Source organism: Periophthalmus magnuspinnatus, chromosome 5 (assembly GCF_009829125.3).
Source record: "Periophthalmus magnuspinnatus isolate fPerMag1 chromosome 5, fPerMag1.2.pri, whole genome shotgun sequence".
Taxonomy (NCBI): Eukaryota; Metazoa; Chordata; class Actinopteri; order Gobiiformes; family Gobiidae; genus Periophthalmus; species Periophthalmus magnuspinnatus.
In genome coordinates, this window is record NC_047130.1 from 32,016,825 (window position 1) to 32,042,066 (window position 25,242).

The 25,242-nt window shown below is 39.5% G+C and overlaps 1 protein-coding gene across 2 annotated transcripts in view; it reads left to right on the forward strand.

Annotated features, from left to right (window-relative positions):
- Positions 1–25,242, forward strand: part of ephb2b (eph receptor B2b) — a 119,442-nt gene that overhangs the window by 64,879 nt on the left and 29,321 nt on the right. For both annotated transcript variants that reach the window (XM_033966252.2, XM_033966253.2), the window contains exons 4-5: positions 14,144–14,299; positions 16,093–16,428. In XM_033966252.2, coding sequence (XP_033822143.1) covers positions 14,144–14,299; positions 16,093–16,428 — 492 coding nt within the window. The remainder of the gene's footprint in view (positions 1–14,143; positions 14,300–16,092; positions 16,429–25,242) is intronic.

Consider the following 25,242-nt stretch of genomic DNA (forward strand, 5'->3'; position numbering starts at 1 on the left):
CCTGGAGTTGTGTTTTGTTTCATTCACAAATTTAGCACAGAAATCCTGCGTATTTATGCTGTGTTCTTCTCGCGAACAGAAAACACTCTGTTCCTCCTTGTGATGCCATGTGGTAAAACAGGAAGTGCTCCACTGAACTAAAGGTAAAAAAGGAGCTGTTAACTTAAAAACTATCACTTCATGACATCACAAGGTGGAACAGAGCGTTTTGAGATTAGGAGATGTAAAGACCAACATGTTGTAAAGCTCACACTCAAGAGTCAATTTTGCGATATATAGAGATCTTTAATGTATGTTAAATGTGCTATGTAAATAAACTTAGGTGTCTATACGGTTTGTGTTGATGAGATGGACAAAATAGAAATAATAACCAACAAAAACAACTCAACATAATTCCACATGTGCACTCTTGGGGACATTAACCACCCGCCTGTGCTTACTCCTGATGTCTGATTGGTCCATGCAGTCCTGTAGTGGTTCCTGGGAAATGTTCAATTCGTGCTGAGACCACTGTTCTGGTTTATTGTGCTCGTCACCAGGCTGTGGGGAGGGGGAGGGGTCTGACTATTTTCATGTGTGTATTTACTCTGCACTGCTAAATAACTGTCAGTGTGCTGTAGGAACACTGCAGTCTCTCCAGTCTATTGAGCAGGGTAATCAGCACCTGGAATACATCAGCCATGCTTATATGTTTATTTAGGGTTTCCTTTACTCTTGTTTCAGCTCGTTCACATATGTGCCAAAAAATAAATAGCAGTCCATGCCCATGCACATGTGGTAATGTTTAAAATGCATTTATTTTGAAATTCTTGATAAGATGAAACATACATCCAATGAGGTGGCTATGCATGTGTTTCAGAATGATGACAAATTGGGAGTTTATTAGTTGTCATAGTGATTAACAAATTAAAATCTTGAATTGAATAGGAAAAAGTCCTCAAAATGCAACATATAATAGGAAGCTGAAACCCCTAAATACCACCCACTAAATCTCAAAGCCCAGTATGACCCAATTGGAAACTCAGTTCTATTTTTAAGTTCAATTTGATAACTTTGTAAGACCCAAATATTGGTACTTTCGACTTCTGAAATCCTCAGAGTTCTGTGACATTTTCAACAATCTTGTAAAGTCTCAATGTAGCCCCTGAAAGGTTAATGCTACGCCCTTGACACTTAGCAGAATGATGACATTTGGAGCAGCCAGGAGGGGCACGTCTCTCCATGGGGTGGATTTTGCACGGGGGAGGACATTTTGGGTCTATCGTGATCAGAGCTGCCTCAACTCCTAATAACTCCTTCTGATGACCTTCTTACTAAATATACCCATTTATGTATTGATCTGGGGCCCAGGCATTCTCACAGCATGTCTCCTTTGTAATGACACATTTCAAAAGATTGTGTGTCATTTTTGGTATTTTTGTATCGAGCCTCTTGGAAGAAAAAAATATTGCCTCTCTTGGTCTTCTCGTTTGCGTGCACAGAAACATTATGCATTTTTGATTATCTCTGGGCAACATGTACACATATTCTTTATGCAGTCAGCCCATTGATTCCATACATTTTTCATTTACAATTTGTTTAGACTCAAGGCTGCCTGTTTTGTTTAGTTTTTTTCTTAACTGAATCGAAACTTCACACTCTAGCAGATCTGTGAGCTGCCAACATAGTGAAAGTACATATTCCACATAGATGAGCAGTGATATTGAACTAAGGCAATAGGGAAATGAACCAATGAAATGTTGGCTCAGGATCTCTCGAATTCTTCCCGAGCCTACACCATTCCAGCAGGCAGGCTTCCCCTTGGAGAGTGACTGACCGTGATTGAAACGATAGCTGTTATGTGCTCTGTCAGCTGTCAGTGTGGTGGAGCAAGACATGCAGCCATCAACAGGATCTGTTGTGCCAGTGAGGTAAGAGGAAATCCAGAAAACACAAAGGTATTTTATTAAAGCAATCAGCGGACATGCCTAAACACAGTGTTGTTGATGTTTTGCCCTATTCAGAACCATCTGTAGACTCTTCTTTCATCTCATCGTCCATTGTCTCTCAGTATAGAGTATAGTATAGTATAGAAACACTTATTAACTATTGCTAAATATATACTATGTTACTTGAGAAGTATCAATGTGTTGTGTGTTCAGTGAAGTTATGAAGTTTTATATATATATATATATATATATATATATATATATATATATATATATATATATATATATATATATATATATATATATATATATATATATATATATATATATATATATATATATATATATATATATACACACACAGTCAAATACTTTTACTACACTTTGATGACTTTTTCCAGTTTTTTTTCTTCCTTTTCCACCTCCTCCTCTTCCACAGTAAATGAATGTATTCTGGCCATACTGTAGCTGCATTGTCATGTAGCAGGTATCAGGCACAAAGCCCCAGAGAAGAGCGGTCATTCTTGACTCTTTACCTGGTCTCCATGGCCTCCACAATCAAGTCTTTGTGGCTGTGCTTGTCTGTCATCTCCCTGCTTCTGCTGATATGGGCCTCGTGCTTCAAGTGTGCAGTCCTCATACACTGCACTAAACGCTGGCTAATTGTGCTTGTCCAGCCAGAACCTGTTAGAGTGCTGATAAGAAGCTATCGGACATATAAGCAGGCCTCTGCTGATGCCCTGTGGAATATGTTCCTCAAAGCTCTAGAAATCTAACCCAGTTTGTAGGGCTGGGCATTATGGCCAAAAAATCAAATCTTATTGTTTGTGCACACACTGGAGGATTATAATTTGAATCAGTTTTAATCAAAGTCAGAGCAGGGACTGCTTGTCTTTCAAACTGGGCAAACTCTTTACATTTTGATTTTTATATGCTATTATTTTAGGAGATTGTGGACTGCCTTCAGTTACATGTGTATAGACATGTAATCTAATTTTAATAGTTTAAATTAATAGACTTTTTAACAATGCGAATTGTTTAATTGCACAATAATTCTGCTTTGCAAGAAAGAAAATCTGGACTCAACTTTACAATTTTGCAGTTTTTCAAAATTTAAATTATTAAAAAACACAAATTAATTTCTTTAATTAGATTCATTGCCCAGCCCTACCAGTATGTTATAGTTTTATCATTGTGGGTGGTTGGTTAGCAGCGTAATAAGAATCAAATCATTTAATTTCAAAAAGTAGGCCATGGAAAAATATTTTTTGCTTAGTATAAGTGTAAAATTGGTAGTGCACAGTATAGTTTTGATAAGGCACACCACTGTGAGAGTCATAATGGCAAACATGATATGTGTCATTATGCACAGTCACAGGCAGCACTGGAATGCTCACCGTTGTGCCAAGAAGTAAGAAAAGCCTGAAGCTTTAGATCTCATGTAGTATGCAGGGAGGTTTATATATATCACACCATATAAACCATACCTGTGATCATAAGTCAGGAGCATTTATAAACAAAAAATACATAATTCAAAGATGGAGCCTTGATCATGTAGACTGTAACATTCTCAGTCAGACATAGGTTATTCTAGTAGATCTAGATAGAGACTAAAACTGATGCAATAATGCATATATAGGGTAAATTCAACAGGCGTCGTTGCCAAGCAACAGTGGGCTTGCCTGTACCCTCTGCTTCTACATTACTCGACCCCTCTCTGTGTGAGCGGGGTACTTAATTTCACTGACCCCCTGGGTCTGCTCTGAACAGCCTCCATTGATTAGGACAAATGGAAGGAAGAGCAAGCAGCCAGCCCTATTCTTTATCAGGGTTAAAGATGCAGTCATAGCAGGAGAGAGGTGCAGGGTTCTACATGAATAGATCCGTGATCCCTTGTTTTAAATAAATCAATGACAAAAATGCAGGATAATTGGTTGATCTGTTGAGTGAGTATATTTTCTCTCTCTTACCTAACCCCACAGTCATGAATGAATGGGCTCTAAGACTAAACAGCCGCCATTAAAGCCATCAAACAAACGTTGTCCTTACAATGCTGGCACTTAGGCATTCATAATGCTTGGGGCACATTTACATGCATGTGTTAAAACGCCAGTGCACAGCTTCACATGCAAAGACTATTTCAAATGTTTCACACTCAAGTGCAACTGCAAGTTCATACTTTCATAATCTACTTAGTTTGGTCAAAAAACTTTTTTGACATTAACAGTGCGGATAAATTTTTGTGTTTTCATTTTAATTAACTAGAACAGCTGAGCACCGGTACAGCCTCTGATACTTAGATGTGGTCGAGTGATTGTCAGTTGGCAAAATAGTCTTGATTTTTCAAATAGTATAATGTTTAGTGGTTAATGCTTTATTAAAAATGTGTTTAAAAAATCTTAATCTAAGATCTGGTCTTCAGAACACAAACGTTGAGTTTACAAACACTGGAAGGGTCTATGGAAACTCTACTGACACAGTCGTGTGTGTTCCTCCTTCTCGCTGGGAACATTGGATTTCAGAAGAGTTCCATTAAATATGGAAATATGGTTAGTAACCATAATATAATATAGTATAAGTAATATAATCCACCAAAAGTTCTAGCTCAAGATCTCAATAGTTCTCTTTTCCTCACAGGTTGCTGCAGCGGCGTTGAGAGATGGGTCAGAGAAAGAATTTTCCCCCATGAAGGATCAATAAAGTCCTTGATAAAAAACAGAATCTTATAATGGTGTCTTTGTAATTAATTAATCCTATTTAATTCCAATTTAGCAATGCACCGCTTCTCTGTTCTCAGTTTTGTTTTTCTTAGTAGTCTGAAGCCAACAGGCTTTATTTATAGATGAATGTTTGATTTTATGTGATATAGCTTGATAAGATTGCATTTGCTCTGCAACCACTTTTGTCAATTCTGGATCCCTTTATATTTCCAAACTAGCTCTTTAACAATGCAGCTATTGCTTCAGTTTTTCCCAAATGCTGTGATTGTGGTGGCTTCCAGGACTGTGTGGGTTTGTTGGATGCATGCATGCGTGCAAAACAGCCACATTACAGCTGTTGTTTCTTTCTTTCTCTTGAAGCTCCAATAGATAATAGCACTCTATAGACTCCCTGCTGCCCCATTAAATGCCTGTGGCTAGAAGAATTTATATAATCTTTAATAAACAGACCCGAGGGAGACTGGGTTTGAGCTATCAACTCTACTCTTTAAATGTGATAGTTGGATGCAGAGACGTTTTCTTCTTTGTTGGAGGTGTATTCACAGACTGCAGTGGAGGGTTACGCAGGGACAGGGACTGGATTGGGCACCAGCTGCTCCTTGGAACGCCTCCTCCCAGAGCACCCCCTCCCTCCCTGTGACACCCCCTTGTCTCTACAGACTGGACAACATGCCGGCCCTTTATGCCACCTGTCCATCAGCTCCACTGCACCTCGGGGAGCCCCTGTCACTGAGCTCTGAGTGGCCCATCGCTGCCTTTGTTCACATTCTGGTAACCCCCTCCTCCCTCCACCCCCCAGCCCTCTCAGTGCTGTCTTTTAGAAATACAGACACACTGGACATTGGATTGCCTCTGTCAGCTATTTCCTACATCTGCCTTCAGGCACAAAGGCTCCCATCGCCTCCACAAGCACGTCACCGCTGTCTGTCCCTCACCTGTTGTGATCGGACTGTCTACTCAAACTGTTGTGTGCCTATGGGGAAGTTTGAAAGCATTTTTACAGAGCCATGACTTGAAAGTTGAAAACACACAACAACTTTTTATAACAACTTACTGGATAACTTAATCTTGTCTAATATGTTTTCTAATTATGTTTTGTTTTTTTAACTTGACAGGAGTAAGTTTTTGTTTCTCCCCTCCTCCTTTCCCAAAGTTTATATGTCACTCGCACAGCCCTTGTTCCTCAAGTCGCCCGTCCACTGCTGTCATCTGTGGCTGAGTCCACATCTTGAAGGTCTGGGTGCAGTGTGCGGAACGGAGCGGAGCAGCTCCTTACATGGTCATGTCTTTAGTTGCCCATAGCAACAAGCTGTCCTTGAGAAAAGGGTGCGTTAGTGGGTTTGGAAGGCCTCTACACTGACAGCCACAGTCAAAACTCAAGAGTTGTGGCACATTAAACTGTCTATAGTGTAAACACTGTCCTTCATACAAACTTTAAAAATAAATCTTTCAATCAGAGCACAGGGGCACTGTGCTGGAAAATATGTGTCCACTGGGAAAGAGCATCTCCAAATCTCTCCACTACACTTGTCTGCTGCTGGTGTGGGCACGCTCTTCAGTGCAACCAGTGCCACAAGTGCTCATTTCACACAAGATCCAGGTCGGGTGGAGGTTGGCCACATTCTTTTGTGTGCTTTGACAATGGCCAGTTAAAACTTGGGTATCAGATCTCTCCCAGCGCTCCTCATTTCCCAGCTCTTCTAATGTTTCAGAGTTTGCCTATTCAAGCACAGCAGAACACAGGGGAACAGGTGTATTACTTTTACCTCTTTACTGCAGGATCGCTACAGCTGTAAGACTACAAGCACAGACCACAATTACAGCCTCTCCTCTTACAGTTTTTAAATGTTAACCAGAAAATTTTAGCGTTTGTCAAATACAATTGCCTCCTACTCAGAATTGACTATTAAAATTTTCACTTTTATCAATGTGCAACATGTTCATAAATTGACTAATACTCATTCCATTAACATTAAATAATGTATTTGCTTCCAAGCTTGTAAAGTGGCCAGATTGTGTGTTGTAATTTCAAATTATCTGCCATTATCTTCATTAAGGGACTTCTTACCGATCTCCTAATGGCCTGTGATTACCGATAATGGAATTTAATGTAGTCGGTTGGATGTGATGTGGATTGTGCAGGGTGAAAGCCAGCCCTAAATGGAGATTAATGCCGACACTGGCCCTGCCTCCTGCCACACCCGAGCCATCTGCGGCCCAGTGTAGCGAGGAGGTCCACCAGCAAACCTGATTGGTCTCCTCTATCCTCGGGAGAGCAAGCTGTCAAGTGATCCGCCTGCATGAAATGACCCTTTCCGCTTTATTCCCCTCAACCACCCAGCCCTCTAACCTTCTCCATACTTTTACATTGTATGTATTCGCTGGCTCAGATGCCTGTAATTTTACTAGTCCACACTTTTTGGGCCTGGCTTCCCACTTTGGCCCTGAAAGAAGCAGTAACAGAAAACCAGAAAATTCCAGACGATATTACTGCGCATTGCTCCGGGAATATTCTTTCATCTTTGTTTCTTCCTCTGCTGACAGATGGTAGTTATCAGACAGTATGGTAATGGTGTGGTTAAGATACTTTTCACTCTTGCTTTTTTCTTTGGGCATTTATGACCTGATGATTATTATGAGGGTAGTGTGGTCTCCAACAGTGGGACATTCTGCCAGTATGAGGCTACGCTAACGTTTGCCACATGGGAATGACGCACTTTAAACTTCGTTAACTTAACTAATGTTCAACATGTTGAAGAGTCTTGTTATGCTCAAGTACAATAAATTCACCGATAATCAATCATTGCCATTTGCCCCACTGGTTGTTTTGGAATTGTGCAGTGATGTTATCCTCTTTGGGGTTTGAATATGCTACGATAGTTTATGAGACAAAGCTAAAAGACAAATCCATACATTTTAAAACAAGATACTTTTTATTAGTGGCAAGGTTCTTTGTATTACTGTACTATCTAATCAAATCATAACATTGAAACTACACTATAATGTTTCCACGTCCTAATAATGCACTTGTCTTATATAGTGCTTGCAGATGCTTAAAGTTGCTTTTACAATTTCATGCATTATTTATTGATTGGTGGCAAACTATTGCCTTTGGACACAACAATAAATACACACTTTACAAACCAGGCCCAATCCTGTTTAGTTTCCAAGATCAGACAAAATCGAACATTCTCTAGGTGGTATGGGCATAGGAGTTTAGTTTTTGGTTCACTATAAGCTTGGCCCTGTGTGCTGCTGAGGAGATAATGAGAAATCAGGCCAGTTGAAAGTCAATTTAAATTGGCCGTTACATCACTAATATCTCCCATGAGTATTTTTAACTGCCTCTGACATTTTGAACATTGCCACAGCTACATTTTTGTCCTTGTAAATACCAGTCTGGGGCACATATACAGTGAGAGGTTAAGCCCCACCAGGATCAACTGAAACGTCCCTTCAGGCTCCGGACAGATGAGGTTTGCCAACCATTTCCCTCTGTTGTGTCTGTTTATTTATACTTCAACAAATATAAATGAGGAGAAGATGTAATTAGATAGTGCGGCTGGTGGTGTTTATTTCTGGTTTTCTATGGATTTTTGCCACTTTTACATCTTGTTTGCTCGGAGCCCTAGCAGTCCTGATGAAGCTGTACCTTGGAGCTCATTTCCCAGGTGTCCCACATTTCCAGCTATAATCTGCAGCACACTCCGGCCCCTAATCTGTCTCTTAGGAGCCCGCTGGGTTGTGAAGGGGATTGGGGGATGTGAGATCTGTGACAACTGCACAGGAAGCAGCTTAGAGCAAAATGCTATGGGATACGCAAGTCACTTTCGGTTTTGCTGTCCTGACATTTTCTCCATTATCCCCTGACACACATATTCCATATTTAGTGTTAGAACTGGTGACATTTTACACATCCCCTTAACCTGGAAAACATGCTTCCAAAATCCATTGGACAGTTTTAAGACTTAGAGATGTTATTGCTTCATTTGGAATGTTCCAGAGTGTGGCATTAAACTTGGCTTGGCATCACCTGCTTGTTTCCATTGAGGTAGAATTTATATAGTGAACCTTTTCACTCTTGCTCTTGCACGCTAGCTAGTTGGACTATTTCTTTTCCCATTACTGTATACAGAAAATGAAAATGAATAATAGCATTAATTTCACTTGTGAAAAAAACAAAACAAAACAAAAACAAAACAAAAAAACACCACCTTACAAAGTTTTAAGCCTGGTGTCTTGAGTGGCACTGTTGGCACTGTGTCAGACCTGGCCTATAATAATCCTGAATAATCCGGTCTGTAAAATCAGTTGTACTTGTGTCCCCAAACAGAAATGATGAATATTGTACTAATTTTGTAACATTCTGCAAAATGCTCTGTTCAGACTGTCCTGGTTATATTAGGCAGACAGCAGTAACCCATTTAAACGACCCTGTTGATATCCTTGAGCCTGATTTACACCTAGTAGGTCGTCACTGGTCACCCGCACACTGTCCTGACTTACAGCGCCCGGCTCCACACTGACTCCCACACCTGTTAATTGCATCCGACATGGAAAACCTTGGGGGGAAGAAATGAATCTCTTGTTTGTGTGCCAGTCTATGTGTGTACGTGGGGTGAAGCCAATGCCAGTTGTCTAATAGCGTTCACACAAGCCCTGATTGAATTAAATGATGAGGACGCCTGTGTTCCTAATTGAATTGCCGAGACCTTGTGTTGCAAACAGTGTGGTCTAGTGTTGCCCGTGGAAGTGCTGAAGCAGACGGAGGACAAGCTGTAAATGTGTGACTTTATGGGAGTTCTATAGCTTCAGCTTACTCCTTTTGGGCATTCTGCATTTTTATGATAATGTGCAATATATAATGTAAAGTTGCCTAAATAAACTAAACTAAAATATAAAGATGTAATAGACTCCCACTGACGTCAAAGTGCATTTACTGAATCATGTAATAAGAATTATTAAAAGAAAAAAATCTGTTTGATTAAATAATTATGACTAAAATTAGACTATATTTACAGATAATTTAATGAAATGTGTTTGGTACACATTTTAACTATTGGAAAATTTGAAGTATTCAAGTAGCAGTTTTAGTAGACGAAGAACCATGAATAGACCTGCTTTTTTTTTTTTTTGGCGGCCTTATTGGTGCCGCTGCTCCTATACGAGACTGCCTATTCATTATTATTCCACACTGCTGTCCAATAGCTGTTCTTATACCTACAGTAACTAAAGCAAACAGAAGGCAGAACGCTCCATTCTGGTGGCCTCATTGGTCACAATAGATACAGGAAAATACCCGACATCACACACACAATCCCTCCGACGCTGGCCATTTTCTCTCCTTTCAGCACTTTTTCCTGCTGTGTTCACAAAACCTCCCACCTCTGATTTTTTTCCTCTCTTTTTCAGCCCTCAGTCTATTCTCTTTAGCACTCTGAACACGTGCACATGCTCTGCCCATCGCTGTCTGCTTGCTTTGTGTCCAGTAAATAAAACGCTTTTGGGGCTGTCAGGAGTTGTGCCTTGAGTTGTTCAGCGATACCTCATCGTTTCAGATAGCTGTTATTTTTACTTTTTTGTTAGTTTTTTTCAGAATCAGTAATATTAAATGCATGTTCGATTAGATTCAATGACTTACAAAATGTTAAGGCACTACAAAATAGCTGACAAAAAATGAGAAAAAATATATAACAAAGTCATGTCAAATTTCCAAATAAATATCCAAATAATCCAAATATAATATAATAATCCAAAATATTTGAAATTAAATCAAATTCATTTTATGTTTTGTTTTTTTCAGAATGGTTGCCCAGTTTTCCATTCTCCTCACATATTACACTGTGTATATGTTGACTTGTATGAGTTTGCTTAGAAGTGGATTGTGTAATTATGTTGAGGTAATGCACAAATTGAACTAAAACTCTGACAATAAACAGACCAATAAAGATCCATTTGCAAGTTTCTGGAGTTGTAATGCATCATTTGACCAACTTTGCCTGTCAGTTTTCCCCCTCCCTCTTCTTTCCCCCACAGTCCCATAGTGCCTCCCATGTACCGTCTATGGTTTTAGCTGCAGGTCTCTTCTCCATATTGCTATAAATTTCCAAAGCTGTAATATTCAGGAAACCTTTGAAACAACCAGCAAATTACCTGCTATAAAGACTGCCTCGTGCCCTGGCAGCGGCTCTCATGTGTCTCGCAATGCTATTTTTAAGCAGCAAAAAGCCCTAATTAAAGCCCTATATCTTATTGAGTCGTAAACACAGACAGGGAAGCAGATGCGGGTTCTGCACATGAGTGTGGGAAATGTGTTATTAAGCACTCAAGTTTATGACGAGGATTAATTGTATTTAAAACTTTACATTACAAGCAATGCAGCAGCCTAGACCTTGCAGAGTCAATATTCTGGCTTATGTCTGGAACCACTTTGAGGTGATCTGGACCTTTTCGAGATTGCTAACGCGAAATTGAACTTGAACTGTTTATAAATTCTCTAAAAGCTTTTTCATGAGCTGTTTTTTTTTTTATTTCATTTTTGGCCAAATTAGATTCTCTGCATCAAATCCAAAATCTATGCCAGAGCTCCCTTGAGATGCACCATGTTTGTTTGATAGTTTAAATAACACTAATAGGAAGCAGGAGTGTTAATGAATATTCTTGGCATGATCAGCACTACGAAAACCATGTGTAAGGTTAGACAAAACCGTTTTTGGCATGTTGATTTAGACTGCAGGATGGTAGTGATCAAACAACCTCAGTCTGGGCAGGCAGTGAGGTGGGAATTAAAGCCCATGATCTGTTTTTTAATTACCACTCTGGTCTGGTACATCTGACAGCGCTCAACTTTTAGACTCTTAGAAGATGGCATCTGCTGCAAGTTGGTAAGTCCCTAGATATGTATCCAAGTAATGGCCATGGGGAGAAAGAGACAGCTTTGTAATTTTATTATAAGTTTAGAGAGTAAAATATGTTTACAAACTCTGTTAATTGCAAGATTTATATATATTTTTACACAAACCTGTCCTTTTTATCCAGGGATCAACTGAGAGAGCAGGCTGTAATCTGTACACTTTGCAACAAAGAATTCAGACTGCTGAGTATTTAGTAGTGACCTGTGAGGACCTGGCCAGATGAAGTATCAATGAAGAGCAGATGAGGGGTAGAGGAGCATAGAACACATTACACATCCATCCCCATATATGGAACAAAGGAAACAAAATGAAAATTAAGCAAAAATGAAAAAAAAGAAAAAAAACAACAACAAAAAAACAGTGCAGGTAAAATACAGTAGTTCCCCACATGCGTCATAATAATAGTTTTGATTACTCTCCATCTACACACTGTAGCAAACACACTCCTCAAAGGTTTTGTAGTAGCAGGAGCAGATTCCTGAGCTCCCCTCCTCTCCCTCTCTTCTCTCCTCTCTTTGTTGTCCCTCTTTACACTTCTGTCTGTCCCCCTTTGCCACTCCTTTATTGGGTTCCCTTTGGTGCTGCGGCTCTCTCCATTCCCCTCATGGCAGTTGCCTGGGCCTCATTCACACTCTCTGTTGACTGGCAGAGTGAATGTCTCGGCCTCATGTTTCACCCTGTACCCCAAATCTCCACCCCATCCATCAGGGAGCAAGAAAAACATGTCAGACTTAATATTTACTGAAGAGATCTGGGAGATTATTTGAATTTATGTTGGAAATCCGTACTGATATTTTTGATAACTTTACATTCCAACAGTGTGTCCCTACTTTTACTGATTTCTTCACAATCTGCATGTTCTTTATGAATAGACTCATTCATGTTAATGTCATCCATCATTTTCTTTGTCCAGCACTGATGTCACTTTGTATTTTAAAGAAACAGCTCCTTGTATAGCTTAAGTTTTAACATCCAAATGCCAAAGAACAATGGTCATAGTCATGCCTCCATCGTACAACACTGCTGAATATGATATAAAGTAAATGTCTTCTACCACTACTTAAAAATACTTACTAATACTTGAACTGGGTTGATTTTCATACTGAAGAAGGCAAAGTGAAACTAATCATTTATTATTAGCTGCCGACAGTGTACGATGATCTCTATTGGGTAAAGATGGGTAATGCTAGCTATTAGTACAATTGCATATTTGTAGAAAGAAAGGCAGTGAAGCTCATGTGCTGGAGGTTTTGTGAGTGCAGAGAAGTGTCTGTCTAGCATCAACATGGGAATTGGATGAGGACTAATTCTGCTCTGTGACTTGACCTCTTTAATGAAAATCACAGCTGTTGATGTTTTCCATATTCCAGATGCTGGGCTTGTAATTACAAATGCAGATTTCCAATAAAGTAATAATGTTTTATTACCATGAATAATACAAATCCATTTTTCCTCACTGGTGAAAATGTATAAGAAGTTCTACAGTCCTAAATTTATAGACTGGGGTAGTTAAAACTCATAGCTCCCAGTAAGCGTCGACATCTGCCAATACAAAACATAGCTGAGTGGTCAACGCTTTAAAAATCTACTCATCTGGTAGCTTTGACAACTAACGCACAACCATCAAACAAACCGTTATCGTCAAAATACATTTTCCTTGACAGGAATATCAAAATAAACCCAACCTCAGGGCTTCAAAGTACGTGCACTGTGTCCCATGTGTGATTTTTTTGATGCATCTATACTTCGCACCTCTGTCTTTTTCTTTCTTATCCGTCCAGCAGGTGGGAGCTGTGTTACCTGGAGCTAGACCACGGCTGCTCCGTCCAGAAATAGAAAGGAAGGAAAATCTATTAACACTGTGCAGGTGTAAATGCAAGCAAAGGTTATTTTTCAGCAGTGAATGTTTGGGGAAGTGTGACTCAGGAGAGGATACGGCGCTTGGCAGTTCGACAGCAGCCAAGTTGGTTTGTTTATCAGCGCTTATAGAGGCCAGCATTCACCCAAGGGCAGATGCAGAGTTACATGTTGTGTGTCTATGTGTGTTTCTCCCAGACTTCCTCCAAAAGGCCTTTAGCGTAGCTCTTAACAGAAACCAGGGCACTTCAGAGATTCCCAGGCAACTACAGCCCAGTGAATAATTCAAAGCAAACTTACAACATGTTGCAATGTTGCCAGCGAGTTGCTTCACATGCAAAGCTTTCCCCCGAATCTATTTATATGACACGCTCTGATTCTTATTTATGCGGATTAAAATTCAAGCCTTGTTTCATTTGTGGAGACCCTGGCTATGATGATGTCACAATCGTTTTTATTTTATTGTTTTTTTGCAGAGCATACATGCAAAGCAAATCATTGCAATCAAATCATCCAGGTTTACATGAAAAATATGTGTGTCATTCTTGTAGCAGTGTGTTTTTTCCTTCTACCATATTTTCTGGGTGGTTTAAGATGCTTACTCACATGCAAAAACATACCCATACTCAACAATTTTGGCAGAAAATTACAATTAGTAATTGTATCTGTTTTTGTGATTTTCAAAATGTTGTAATCTAATCTGTTTTTATGTTTCTTCTTCCAGCTTGCCCATCTGGCTATTTCAAACCAACCCAAGGAGATGAGGCATGCATGCAGTGTCCCATCAACAGCCGCACCACCAGCGAAGGCGCCATGAATTGTGTTTGCCGCAACGGATATTACCGCACTGACTCGGACCCTCTCCAGATGCCCTGCACTAGTGAGTACAGCCCCATACACTTGAAACTCCTCTCCAAAAACCAGCAGGCCAACATGAAAAGGCCAAGTCTTTTTTGTTAAATATGAATCCTTTGACAGTACGCATTTCACACCCACTATTAGAAGCGCCCGGGGATCAGAGGACAGTGATCGTCTGTGTAGATCTAAACAGAAAACGCCTGTCAGAGCTGTCCTTCAAACAAATGCAGCAGTGACGAGCCCATAATGTAGCTGTCCAAAAATCTGACCCAACACACAAGCTTGGGACATCCCTCCTCAGCATCACAGTGTCTGTTCCAGGCGGGGGCAAAGGTTAGTGGGCCGGGCCGCAGGGCATTGTAGTGGGCCAGGCTCACACAATAGGCCGGGCCGACATTCTCTGTTGTCATGCCAATGAAGGTGCTTAAATTTGAATTTGAAGCTGACACTCAGGGCCACGGATAGACGGGAGTATCACCAGGAAGAGAGACACCAAAGTTTGAGTGCACATTTCTATGCAGCTGAATTAGTTCAAAGAGTGGTCAAGCTAAAACAAAACAGGTGAGGGTTGGGCGGTGAAAAAATCTTTCTTTCAGCATGTCTGTAAAGTTTTTTCCTCACCCTCTTGCAGCCTGTTGAAAGTAAGTAAGAAGGGGAAGAGATTTGATGGTCTCCAACAAAAGTGATTTGCATAAGCCTGGCTCTGGGACTAGAGCAGCTGTTGTGAATGAAAAAGTGGCAGCGGCACGTCACAAGAATTAAACACAGCAGGGCCCAGTCTGATTAAAGCAAAGGGAATGGGTCCATTACAGTGGACGGCTAATGGGTGAGAGCAGTGGTCCTCCCAGTAAAGAGAGGCCCGCGAGGAGTTAGGTTTTTATGTAGAAGAGACTTTAAAAAGGGGAATCCAATGGGCCTTTATCCAGAAGATTTGGTCATGATGAGTAATTAGAAAGGCTAAATAAAAAGATAGATTTATCTTTAAGATGGTGTGGGCGTTGTGGAACTGCTTATCCCATTAGTCCTAGAGGACACATCTTCCATAATTGGGCCCACATGGCTGCAAAAGATAAACACTTTTGGTTGTTTGTTTGTTTGACCTGTCATTCCAAAAGCAGTTTCTGGTGGAAAGTTTCCACCCTGGCCGCCGGGACCAAAACATAAAACATAGGTTTGTCTGTTCTGCGGTAAGTGTGTGAAGCCCCATGAGGAAATCATCAGGAAAAATGTTAAGAAAACACTTGACTAAGTGGACAGCGCAGGAGAAAATGAGAGCGTGTAAACAAGGCTCTCAAGGGAAGAGGCTGTTAGAGGCTGAAGGAGCCAAGAGCTAAAGAAGTTTCAATTTTCATGAGGCTGTTTGTTCTGCCCTGTGTCAGTATCGCCCTATTCACTCAATAACACAAAAATTACAGTCTTAACAAGCAGAAGTCAAGCGTTCAACTCCTGCAAATCAATGTGCAACCTCTTCTCTCACAACTCACACCACTCATCTTTCTACGAGAATTTCCACTGAACAGTTTCACCATTTGTTTTTCAGTATATAAGTTCATTATCATAAATACATTTATAAGAAATACATTCCAATACAATATCAGCTTAAGGTTGTTTTAGTTTTTTTTTCCGTTAATGATGAGAGTTTTCTGTCAGATAAAAAGCAATATGATGTAAATATTCTTTATTTAATTCATTTCTTTGTAACTATATATACCATATGTAGTTATAAACAAATGTATAACATATCTTTGTATGTTATTGTATTATTGCACATTGTGTTGTTTGATGTTGTTTGATAAAAATGTGTTTGTTTTGCAGCTGTGCCCTCAGCCCCCCAGAACGTCATCTCTAGCGTGAATGAGACCTCTGTGATGCTGGAGTGGATGGCTCCCAGGGACTCGGGGGGCCGTGAGGATGTGGTTTTTAACATTATCTGTAAGAGCTGTGGCGGCGGTCGTGGAGGGTGCACCCGCTGTGGGGATAACGTCCAGTTTGTGCCCCGTCAGCTGGGCCTGACCGACTCCAGGGTCTACATCAGCGACCTGTTGGCCCACACGCAGTACACCTTTGAAGTCCAAGCTGTCAACGGGGTGTCAGACCAGAGCCCCTACTCCCCTCAGTATGCCTCAGTCAACATCACCACGAACCAAGCCGGTAAGTGGGCCCATCTGTCTGCAACCACACTCTATGCTCCACATGTGCTCTCTACTTTTGTCTTCAGTGTTTTGCTGTAAGTTTGACTATAATTTAGCCTGTTCTTTTTTTACTACGACATCTCTGCAACTACTCCAGCATACAATGGTCAGTATTTGATTAGTAGATTTAGCCAGATACCAGTTACCATATGTGTCCTAGTACAGACTTAGTTCAAATCTGGTTAATACTTAAGGTGTGTTCACATTTGGTTCTTGTTTGAGCTCTTATATAGATTTGGTTTGGTGCTGTTGTAGTCTTGCTAGTGTGAACACACCCTTTGTTAAAGGTGCACAGTGTAAACTTTGTGGTGCCCTTACTACTACATAGATATGTTATTTCTTTGCCTAAAATATTCCACAGTATGGCATCAAGCATCTATCTTGCAGTTATTTCATTAGCTATAAAACACACACACCGATTGAAAAACAAGCATTTTTACTATGAGTAGTGTCACCTTTCGACAGATCTGATCCGTAACTTGGCCAGGTAGCATTGCCTCTATCCAGATAGATTACATTAAAGCCATACTGTGGCATTCTAAGGAAAGTCATAGCATAAATATGGAAATCTGCAGCTATCATACCCTCTAACCTTAACTGTCAACAATCCATGGCTAGTCCTTGATAGGTTTACATGTTATTTTAGACCTAGTTTGTCCTAGTTGATACCTGGTGTGGTCCTGGATTAGATCTTTTTTTATAGTCCAAGTAATACACCTCCTTTCCTGCTACTCCCTGTTTTTTCTATATCTTAGTTTAGTCCAGATTCAGACCCGATCAAATGCTGGTAACAGAACCTCTGGCAGCCACTCCACCAGCTCATATAGGGTACATAGAATGGACTCTTGTGTGTTATTGAATGTAGATGTAGGGCTGGAGAATTGTATGTAGTGAGCACTTGATGATGTGGCTTATTGTGACCGATGAGCTGTGATGGCTGTAGGTCTTCACACTGTGACCTCATCATCGGGCGACTCTGAGTGAGGAGAGTAGCTGTGGGCTGTCACTGTCTCCTGTCTGTTCTCACTTCATGTGGTTCACTTCACTTTTTAAAAATAGGTTAAATTTCTCTACATCATGAAACAGTTCGTAAAATTCACAGTTCGGTAGGTGGCATGTTATTCTAGTTGGTCTGGATTTGACTTTAATGGAAAATAAATGTGACAAGTTGGCCCAGGGTGTGCTTTCAGCAAAAAAATATTTGTTATGACAAGAAAACATACTGTAATACATACTGTCACTTATAAACCTTTGCTTGGTATTTTTAGTCAGGTCTTTTTTTTGATTGAGAAATTACTACTTTTCTTATTAGAGGCAGATACTCTTGATGTCTACAGCAGGAGAAGTTTATTCACCATCAGTACAGAATCTGAGACATGAACACTTAACACACCGTGGTACCTTTGTTCTTTCAAATCTGGCTATGCTTCAATTGTAGGGAATATTACAACCTCTGATGATGTAAGCCAGTTACTGACAAAGAAATATTAACAAGTAAGTAAGATTTTATTTATGTAGCATCTTTCAGAGATAAAATCACTGAGCTGGAGGTGTCCTTGGTACTTTAGTGCAATTTCTTTATAAACCAACTGCCTGCCCACATATGAGTGATAATATTAGTGTAGTTTCAACACTTTTGGCAGGCTACACTTTGGCTAAAACTTTTTCTCCCTTATTTTGAAAAAATAAGAACAAAAAAGATAGTTATTATATCCCCTCAAAACTCAAACTATATTTATGGACACAGCGTGCCCATTGGCTCAAAAAAACAAAACAAAACAAAAAGAAACAAAAACAAAAAGACAACAAATATAACTTGGGGACAACAAAACAGAAGTGCAAAATTCATATTCATTTTCCGCACTGCAGCACTCTATTATTACAGGGGATGTGAGGCTGGTCTCTAATTATTTTACTGAGACGGCTGCATTGATTCGCTCTTTAATTGTCTCTGTGTGATGCATCACTTGCTGTGCCAAGCTCTGTTGCCCTGGGCGCTGATGAGCTGTGGACTGGAAAAAAAGAACTGTGGGAAATCTAAATATATATAAAGAATTGATCAAAACAGCATTAATGCATCGCCTAATGTAATTTCTCCTAAATAAAGTATATTCTAAATAATCACTGTTATGATCTAATCTATGATTCATACTTTTTTCTTAACAATGTGCCCTAGATAAATTTCTAAATATAATGTAGGTATTTTTATCTGTATTCATAGCTGAAATGACTTTTCAAACATTAGACATAGATAGACCACAGTAGTTTTGCATTCCACTGCCAGCAGACATAAAGAGCTTGTCATCTCTTATAATCCTAGACATTTCAAACTAAAGTTCTATACGCCTGTGTTTTTTCACGATCAGGACACACTTGGTTGGAAAAGATTCTGCAGCACATGACCTACTAAAACAATATGAAATTCACACACTTAAGTCAAAAATAAAATAAAATAAATTATGGATGTTCATGCCACAATGTGTTTTTCTGCCTTTTTGCCAAATAAGTTTGCTCTGGAGCCCCTAAATAATAAATCATTTAATTAAATCAGGAGTGGGTAAACTTTTTGACACACGGGCCACCAGGGATTCTAAAATTTGAGTGGCCAGGCCAGGATATATATACGTATATATTATATTAAAGATTTGGCCTGTAACATGAAGCAAAGCGTAAATATGCAAGGCTCTTTGTACAAATTGTTTTCCAAATGCATTCATTAAATGAATAATTAATTTATTACATTTCAGTTAAATAAACACAGCAGAAAAACTTTGAACAAAGTTTACCCTTACCTATTTATAATTTGGTCACGTTCGGCATGCCGGATTAATAAGCTCAAAGGGCCTTGTATGGCCCCTGGGCCATTAAATCCAAGTGTGAATCCTAAAGTCACAGTAGTGTTCCCTTGCACAATATTTGAAAATCAAGGCTATACGCAATTGTAGTAGGCACAGTCTTCTAAGTTGTACAAAATTATCATACAATTTTAAACCAATAGTTGCACACATAAAACAAGTGAGATAGTTCTGAAGTTGTGTAGCACTTGTGTAAAGCTTCATTAAGTTGTGTGTTATAATGCCAGCTCTCCCGCATGCATTCTAACTGAAGACCTTTATTTGGACGGGCACCTCCATTTTATTGTCTGTTTTGATTTGAGTCACTGGTGTGGAGGGTTAATGAGGCCCTCTGAGTGCAGTAAAGCGTTGTAATAGCCTCTCTTCTCTCACTCTTTTTCACTGCAGCACAAAAAAAATCTCCCACCACCCCTCTGACTTCACCGCCTTGCTCCAGCCGAAAGGGCCCTGGCGGAAATTCAAGGGCGGGGGTGGGTCGCTCCGAAGTGTCCCGTCATCTCGGATTAGACGGACAGAACTTGGAGCTGTGAAAAGAACTCACCTCATAGTTGCCCCTAGTTGAGCCTTGCCACCTTTTGCTGTCACCCTGCAAAACCAGCTCCAAGCACACGGGGCCACAGTGTTTTGTGGTGCGTCGGGGTCATAGGGAATGAGAGCCCATAATTGCATCTGGTTGGTGAGGCTTGGAGGTTACATAAACATCATGTCGTTCCTAATTACTTTGGGCAGTACCGCAGCTCCCTCTTCTATGGAGAGAGAGAGCACAAGATTGAGGAAAACTAAGATAACAGTCAATGAACGTAGGTGTACACTACAAGTATGTTAATTGCTATAACGAGACCGTGTAGATATAAATTAATCAGTGTGATGTAACTATTATTACTTCAAATACTACAGATTTTAACTGGGGCTGCTCAATTGTTTTCACAGATAGAGCATCAGTGTGCTTAAAATTAAGACAATATGAAATAAACTTGGAGAGCTGTATATTATTTATTCATGAACATATTCTAAAAGTATGCACCAACACGCAACGTTTTCTCTTACAGAAATACTTGCACCCAAATTCAGTTTTGGGGTAAATAATGTATGTGATTTTTGTAATTGCTATTGGATAATAATTAATTAACTGCCCTACTTATATTAGTATCATCCTGTGTTGAATGATCCGATTCCATTCCATTAATGTCACAAACGTGATACCAAAAAAGAAAGTTTGCTGGTATTAATACAACCACAAATCATCCTTCAGCCTACTACTATTATCAGTAATATTGCTAGTTGTACCCAAAGTATTACCAAAATAAAAACTACTATTGTGTAAAGAGTTATACCATGCTTGATGGCGGGTACAATAGTATTTTTTATAAGTAGCTACTAGTGATAGCTCATCGGCCAATACATTCTGAATGTCTGCAACAGCTGCACTATTCCTCAGGGTCATAAAGTGCAAACCTTACACCACTACAAATGAATCTAAATCAAAAATCTAAACCAAGCAAAAAACCCAAACACTGATAAGTAAAATGTGAATGGTGTGAAAGGGAACCTTGTGTGGGACGTCCTCTGTCCTGAGTTATGACTGTAGATGTATGGCGGGGCAGAGGGGTAAGCAGTGACTCACTTCTCAGTCTCTTAATCAAGTGCTATACCCAGAGGGCTCCTTCTCCTCCCCTCTGTAGGTGGCTGGCGACAGTTGATAAAGGACGTGATTGGCCTGGAAAGGACAGTGCTTGATTACACACTGTACAAAGGAGAGCAGTCAATGGGATTTGAGACTGTTTTATAAGTATATGACAATTTCCCAGAATGCATTGTGCGTTATATGCATAGGGTTTAAAATGCCCATTTTTACTGGCCTTGCTGCTGCGACTCAAATGAATTGAGCTTGATGGAATTAGTTGTATCTATTCTAGACACATAATATAATCTATAAACAAACAAATCTCATTTCTTCTTTTCATTTTTCTTTAATTACCATTAGGGGGCACCAGTCACAGGAGATTATAGAAGCTATGGGCCTTAGGTGCTGCTGGGACAGTGTCCAGGTATAGATGGATGGCACCAGTAGCTCTCAACATAAACATTGGTACCACTGACCCACAGGATTATTGTTGTGTCCTTGGGCAAGACACCTAACCCAGCTTAACTTGTTTTTGTACACTGGTCTATGAATGTGTGTGAATGTGTGTGAATGTGTGTGAGTGTGTGTGCATGGGAGAGTGGTTTCTTAATCTAAAGCACAGTGCCTTGAAGGTGGAAAAGTGCTTAATAAAAATGTGACCATTTATCATATAGATGCAGGGCAGGCAATTCAATTCAATTCAATTGATTTTATCTTTGTAACGACCAAAATCACAACAACAGTTGTCTCGAAGGGCGTTCATGTTTTGGTTGATGGGAGAAACCGGAGTACCCGGAGGAAACCCATCCAGACACAGGGAGAAACATGAAAAACTCCACACAGAAAGGCCTGGGCGACCCGGGGATCGAACCAAACCTTCTTGCTGTGAGGCATGAGTGTTGCCATTCAGCCACCAAGGCACCCAGCAAGACAACCATTGTTGCTGACAATAATTCAACTGAGGTAATATTAAACATTATAGCACGTGCATGCATTTTTTTTATTAAAGTAGAAAAAAACAAAGATGTTAATGTTTAGTTAAGAAATATCCAACTTCATGTTGTTTTTTCCACCGCTGTCTGCTGTGATTGTCCTACAACTGTTTTCCGCTCGTAAGAGTTTATACAAGACCTTTGTTGTTATCAGCAAGAGCCATGTATTTTGGAGATATTAAGACACTACAGCACTAATGTACTAATACCACACTTGCACTGCTGAAGATGGGGCATAAATTAGATCTAGTTTAAATGTAATTTGAAAATTGAATTTAGATGTCAAGATCACACCACAAGCATTTGCACAAAATGTGATGAAAGCACATCTACACATCTAGAACACACATATTTTGTATACTAAATATATTTATACATATTATATACACTATATACCGGTAAATATATCTTACATTGATGCCTGTTGTCTAATGTATATAAAAATTGTACCAGTTTACCGAAATAGTCAATTCTGTGATCTTTAACAAAAAACTAAACATTTTAACCACAGACATTCTCCTCGGTCTCCAGCCTTATTGTTGGCTTACATTTATTATCCTCTAAAGTGAAAATTGTAACCGCATCTGTGCCATGAAGTTCAATCTGTCACTCCTCATCATTCACATGGAGAATACACACTAATGCACTTCTCCTGCCACTTTTCCTTCATACACTTTAAGGAATCTAACTGGAAAGATGGGTAACTCACACACAGCCTATATTTTGTGCTTCCCGATATGTCAAACATGTCAGCGAGCACTGGGTTACGGTTATGGACTGCCAACCCTAAGTTTAAAATGCCAATACATCTCAATAGCATGCTTGTGATTAGAGCGACTGGAGCGGATGTATGCTAGTCATGGCTAAATGTTGTTTATATGAGGAGAGATGGCCTTTTGCTATTTTATAGCCGACAAAATTGCCTATAGACACACACAAACAAATGATGCATGTAAACCATGCTGCAGAAGCTGCCCGTACCTGGCTGCACACTGTACTGAACATTTATAATTCATTCTAATAGTGGCAAATATTGATTATATAGATTACGTACATATCACATCTTTATAATTATAGGATTCTAAACCCAAAAATCTCAGAACTACCCAGAATGCAGATAGTACCATTTGTGGTTTGCCATTCCAAAAACTTCAAATCAAGAAGGAATCTTTGTGCCTGAAAACCATAAATAATTAGAATGATTTTACACCTCATTTAGCTCTGGTATGAAACTTAGCTCGTTTTACATCTTATTTTGTCTGATAGAATTAGTATAGTTTTGATCAGTGAGTCCCATAACAGGTTTATCACTGAATGTGCTGAAATAACAGTATCATATCAATACAATATGAAAAGTACTACATTTATGCAGAAGATACAAATTGGCAGTCAGCCTACGTGGGCCATATTGCATTTGATGGCTGGGTATATTGGATTCCAGAGGACATATTTGTTTGGCGTTCCATTAACTCAAGGTGAACTGTTCAGCCTGGCGCTAATGCTATCAGGAACCAGGGGCACTCAATTGGTTTCTTATCAACTGACTGAGGAAGTGAAGCACATTTCCTGGGAGGTGGGGGTTTAATCAGCTGCGGCCTTTTCATGTGTTCTGGAGAAGATTTATGACTTAATTATTCACCAAATTCTACAATTCTATGCATGTAAAGCACAGGTTAGCGGGGTTCAGTTGCTGCACTGAGGCATGGTGTGTGTTACTCTTGTTTGGAGCCAGGGGGCAGTGCCAGGATGTCCCAGATGCCAGGGCTGGGTTATGCTGTGTTGATTCTGGGACAGTGTCATCGCTCAGCATGGGTTTAGTCTAGTCCAGTGGAATGTTATATTGATTTCATTATTTATAGAGCAGTTCTGTAATTATTATGTTGTTACATCAGCAAAAACATCCTAGAGGTTGAGAGACAATATTAAAGTCTGAAGGAATTAAGCATCTTGAAATTGAAGGGAGGAGAGAGGGGTTGAGAGAAAAAGATGAACAAGAATAGAAAAATGAAGATAAAAAAAAAAAAAAAGATAAAAAAAAAAAAAAAAGCAGACCTGGTAAAGTGTTGTGCCCAAATCTTGTTTTGGTAAAACTGTGAGCAGCACTGTTACCACCCATTCATAGAATAATGTTAATTTATTGAAAAAGCAAAGCATCCAGGAAATTATTTGGGAATTATTAGTTTCCCTAAATACTGACATTATTGGTCAGATCTGTGAAAAGGCTGCATAACTATTTCCTTTTGTACTAGCATTCTCCACAAACTGCCTTCATATTCACTATAGAAGCACATTTTCTGCATTTTAGTCCCCTGACTTTCACTGAAAATCCCAGCACTTATTAAAGACAGTGCTTACTAATGAATCTGGCAAGAAACATCATTATCAGAGGGACCAGGGGTGTCATGGCGGGGAGCGTGACAGTGACAGAGTGTTAAGTGGAGCACATATGGTGGATGCTAGTGGGTCAGTCTGTGTGCACCTGATCTCAGAGCTGCAGAAAACCAGAGAGACAGCTTCCTTTTCACCCTGTACAATCACATAGATGAGACAGCATCCATTTTATACTTGCAATCCAAATGGTCACATTGAACACACCGCAGTGAAATTATTCAATGAATATAACCTTTTCATTTAGTTGAAATGTTCTAAATGGAATCATATTTTCAAATAGCCAGGTGATATGCAATAAAAATTCTTAAAATACAAATCTTTTTTGTCATATTGTGATTCAGTGTTTCTTTGTTTATTATGGCTCCATGCTCAAACACAGACACTTTTCCCCTTTCGCTCCTCACATGGCTCAGCCTCTCTCATGCTCTGAGTGAGTGAGTGACAATTGGATTTAACCAATCATCGTCAAGTACGAACTTTGAGAAGTAGATGACATCACCAAACCAAGGTTTAGTTTGTTTTCTTATAGTTTTGACTGCTCTTCATCTTCCTCAGAGTGGTTACATGATGTCGCTGATCTGTTGCTAACGAAAGCGGGAGCAACTTCAGGGAAAGAAGGCAGCTGATTTGTCTCTTATTAATGTTCATATCTTGATTTATGAACACAATACTGAAATAAAAATAACAAGATCATGTAGAGCGGGTCAATATGAACATTATAAGACCAAAATGATGAGCCCGACAGCAACAGTTACAGAGAGAGGGGCGTCAGTTTTTCAAAATAAAGTGAACTGGAGCCAGAGTGTGTGTGTGTGTGTGTGTGTGTGTGTGTATATATATATATATATATATATATATATATATATATATATATATATATATATATATATATATATATATATATATATATA